General features: G+C 53.4%; 1 protein-coding gene across 1 annotated transcript; it reads right to left on the reverse strand.

The window, feature by feature from the left end:
- Positions 1-860: 860 nt before the first annotated feature.
- Positions 861-3,266, reverse strand: LOC135619334 (probable leucine-rich repeat receptor-like protein kinase At1g68400). The gene is made up of 2 exons (XM_065121252.1): positions 1,725-3,266; positions 861-1,618 (listed from the first exon to the last, which is right to left on the reverse strand). Exons 1-2 carry the CDS (start codon positions 3,124-3,126, stop codon positions 969-971), a joined length of 2,052 nt encoding a protein of 683 aa, XP_064977324.1. The 5' UTR covers positions 3,127-3,266; the 3' UTR covers positions 861-968.
- Between the last annotated feature and the right edge of the window lie 1,026 nt (positions 3,267-4,292).

Here is a 4,292-nt window from a genome sequence, read left to right on the forward strand (position 1 = left end):
CCACAATCTCCACATAGAAGAAAGCGATGCTAATAGGACAATCGTCGTCGCTTCAGATCAATATCACTGGAGGTGCGTCGAGGAAAGAAGGTTCTCGGCATCGGCTCAATGGCACAAGAGGTCTTACTCTATGAAGAAGGTGGTAGGGCTTGGTAAGGAGTCAAGATATGCTTCAGATAGTATATATACTTAATTATTATTTATATATATTATCAGAGAGAATTTTCTTTAACGGCTGAATCAGATTTTTTGAAAAAAGTTTTATCTGCTACTGATGTCATTGGTTGTAGTGATGCAAAAAGCCCCCTAACAGAAGACAAATATTTTCAGCTATAATTTTAATCTTAATAATCTACAAAGGAGTAACCCAAATAACAATAAGGTAAAATCCAATTTATAAGAGGATGAAAAAGAGACCGGAAGTCAATGTATGGACAACCATTATTGAATCACCGGCCACTGTTCCATCTGTCCGGCACAATAGCTCTTCTGTTACCGGTACCATTTGCCCTGGAAATCCACCAACCCACAACTTTAGTCTCTCTCTCAGTTACATAACCCACACAGATAGCTTATTTTAATGGCAACTGGTAAGAAAATCTAGCATGCCTGGCCAGACTCGCTACCAGATAAACTACGCCTGCACTGCCACACACGCTCTCCAATGGCATCTCTCTTTCGTCTTTTCTCTGCTTTGCTTTGACGATGGAGACCACTCACTCCAAACTATGAGACAAAACAACTGAATCCCAAATGATCCCCCGTCTTCCCACGGCTTCCTCAGCATCCAATGTTGTTTAACTGCGTCGTCCATCAAATCACATGGATTTTGATCAAGTTCTACGCAGCGTCAAAGGGAATGTCAATAACAATGCTAGTTAGAGAGCTTGGCACCTAAGCCTTCTTTTTTACATGTACAGAAACCCAAAAGGAAATGAGACCGCAGCGATGGTTCGATCCGACGGCTATTACGCGACGTCAGAACCAGAGGGCGAGTCCGAAACCGAGTCGAAAGAGTCGTGAGAAGGCGAGAGGTCTCCGCCTGCGCCGCCGCCGTGGATGTTCTCGATCATCTTCACCAAGTTGCTCATCGTGGGCCGCTGGTCCGGTACGACAGCGGTGCAGCTCATTGCGATCTGGAGCATCGTCACTATCTCCTCCTCGATCCCCTTGTACCGCATCAGCTCGAGGTCGAACACCTCCGCCGTCCACTCCTCCCGCACCACCGACTGCACCCACCGCGGGAGGTCAACCGCCGACGCCCCGCCGTCCGCAGCCGGTTTTCCCGTCAGCAGCTCTAGCAGCACTACCCCGAACGCGTACACGTCCGCCCGCTGCGACGCCCACGGCCGCCGCCCGTCGCTCGGCGCCTCGGGTGCACGGTAGCCCCCGGCCCTACCGACGGCCGCGGCCCCGGGGCCCAGAAGGGCCAGCCCGGCGTCGGCGAGCCGCGCGTTGCCATCCTTGTCGAGGAGGATGTTGGTGGACTTGATGTTCCCGTGCGTCAGCTTCGGCGAACGGCTCGCCTGGTGGATGAACGCCAAGCCCCTCGCTGCACCAACTGCCATTCGCATCCTCGTCGTCCAATCTAGCGGCGTCCTCCCGGGTCCTCGATTCCCTAAGAAGATTGAATTTTGAACGGTTTATCAAAGAAAATAAGAGACTTTTAAGAGAACATAGCACTCGGAGAGGTGACACCGATCCCATAGGGTGAAGTTACAGACCGTGGAGGAGGAAGAAGAGGCTGCCGTTGGGCATGTAATCGTAGACGAGAAGTTTCTCGTCGCGGGCGTAGTAGTAGGCTTTGAGGGGGACGAGATTGGGGTGCCGCAATCGCCCCAGGGTTTCCATCTGGTTCTCGAACTCGCGCTTGCCCGCGACGTGCACTTCGCGGAGGCGCTTGACAGCGACGACGGTGCTGTCGTCGAGCACGGCCCTGTAAGCCGTCCCATAGCCACCCTTTCCCAACATCTCTGCCGAGGCCCGGAGGAGGTCCTCCAGTTCGAACCGCTTCGTTTCTTCGAAGAAGATCATCTTGCCCCTTTCGAATCCGCTTCCGGCGGCGGAGCCCGCCTCGTTTCCCTGTACGGCGTAGGGGCTGGAGGAATAGACTATCTTTTCCCCCTCGTGCAGGCGGGACGGGCTCCTCCCGGCGAACTTGCGCCAGAAATAGCAGAAGAGGAGGCCGGAGACGAGGACGAGCACGGCGAAGTCGCCGACGACGATGGCCACCACCGCCACCCTGTTCATTCCCCCGCGGCCGTCACCAGCGGCAGCATGGTGGGGAGGGGCAATCTCGGGCCTGGCAGACGGGGAAGAGGCCACTACCACGGCGGCTGGAGAAACGGGGGCTGCTGCACTGGCCGAGGGGCGGCTGGGGTCGCTGACGACGTCGCGGCAGGTGGGGAGAGGCCCGCCGCAAAGGGCCGGGTTCCCGGTGAATGCGGCTGCCGGGAAGGCGGCGAGCGAGGGCGGCACAGCGCCGGAGAGTAGGTTCGACGACAGGTTGAGGTCTTGGAGGCGAGGGAGGACGAGTCCGGAGATTGCGCCGGACAGCTGGTTTGAATCGAGCCGGAGCGTGAACAGGCGGGACAGACGGTTCAGCGAAGCTGGTACCGGGCCAGTGAGATTGTTCGAGCCGAAGTCGAGACGGTAGAGGCGGGAGAGCGAGGCGACGGACGGCGGTATCGGGCCGGAGAGTTCGTTGTGGGCGAGGAAGAGGAGCTTCAACGTGGAGAACGGAGAGAGGTCGGGGATCGGCCCGGAGAGGCGGTTCGACTTGAGGCTGAGAACCCGGAGCTGGTCGAGCCGCATCACGGCCGGGAGGCAGGCCGGGCCTGCTAATTCGAGGCCTTCGAGGACCAACCGGGTGACACGACCCCCAGCGCAGGTGACGCCGTGCCAGGACGCGCACGGCGACGGGTCAGACCGGTTCCAACTCGCCAGTCTCCCGCCCGAGTCACAAGCGGCCTTGAACTCCTGCAAAGCACTCAAGTCCCCTTCCAAAGTGCCCAAAGAAGAAGAAGACACCACCATAGAAGAGAAGTTGACGAGCACAAGGAAGAGCAGCAGCATCAGAGTAGCTTGAGCTGAATGTGGGGAAGAAAACATCTTATTACCCCCCATTTCCTACTTCTTAGATGAGGATGGGGAAGGAGAGACACAGACACCAAGAGCTGGGAGAGAAGACAAAGGGAGGTGGTTTTGGTACCAGCACAAGCAATGCTTCTTTTTGTGCTGAGGGTTTGGAGTGTCTCCTTCAGCTTTTTTTGTTCCTTTGCTTTCTTTTCTTTCTTCCTTTCTTCGATTGAATAAGGCGAACGAAAAGGGGACCTACGGACACTTCGGGAGCTGTGTTACAGTCTTAGCAGAGGCACAGCCTGCAGAGGTGAAGCCGTTGCCTCGGTCATGTTTATTTATTTCGCCCTCTAGCTGTCATTGTGGTCAAAGAATTGTGGATTACGAAGAAATGGGTAGATAGATTTGTTCCTCAAAGGCCGATACGTTCAGTAAACAAAAAATTGTCTTCGTTGCAAACTTTAGGGTCTTTGTGCACCTCAAAAGGCCATTGAGTTGAAGAAGAACAGTGAGGGGCCATCAAATTGTTTCTTTTGCTGAACGTAAATAGACTGCACTGCACATAAAAGAGTAGTCTGTCTACTTGCGAGTAACAACAGTAAGATTCTTAGAATGAGTGCTCGTGAGAGGAGAGATCAGATTCGAGGAGTGGCCTGTTGGAAAGCCGAAGCTGTCATTGTTGTTGGGCTGATGGCCCATATTCAGCTCATGTGGGCTTTATCAGCTCACAGCCCAGCTCATGTGGGCTTTATCAGCTCACAGCCCACACCCCCTCTTAATCTAACCCTAATTAAGATTAGGGGGGTGTGGTGACTGCGTTTTAGAGGCAGATTAAAGCTATAAAAAGGCAGCAACGAGACAGATCTTTAGAGCCACGAGATTTCAAAGAGAAGAAGGAGAACAAGGCAGAAAAGGAAGAGAAAGAAAGGGAAGAAGACAAGGACAACGTAGAGAGACTGTTCATAATCATCTAGCAGTGTTCTCATCTCAGGTTAGATCAAATCTACAGTAGACTCTTGCTGTGATTACTTGGGGAGGTTTTAGATATTGTGGCCAGTGACGTGATCCTTGTATCCCAGTTATTCTCTTGTGGTTGTTGCTAGGGTTTTGGGCAAGAGATTGAGATTTGTACATTCATTATTCTCATAGTGGATTATCTCTAGTTTGCCCCGTGGTTTTTACCCTTCACATTGAAGGGGTTTTCCACGTATATC

Source organism: Musa acuminata, chromosome BXJ2-8 (genome assembly GCF_036884655.1).
Source record: "Musa acuminata AAA Group cultivar baxijiao chromosome BXJ2-8, Cavendish_Baxijiao_AAA, whole genome shotgun sequence".
NCBI lineage: Eukaryota > Viridiplantae > Streptophyta > Magnoliopsida > Zingiberales > Musaceae > Musa > Musa acuminata.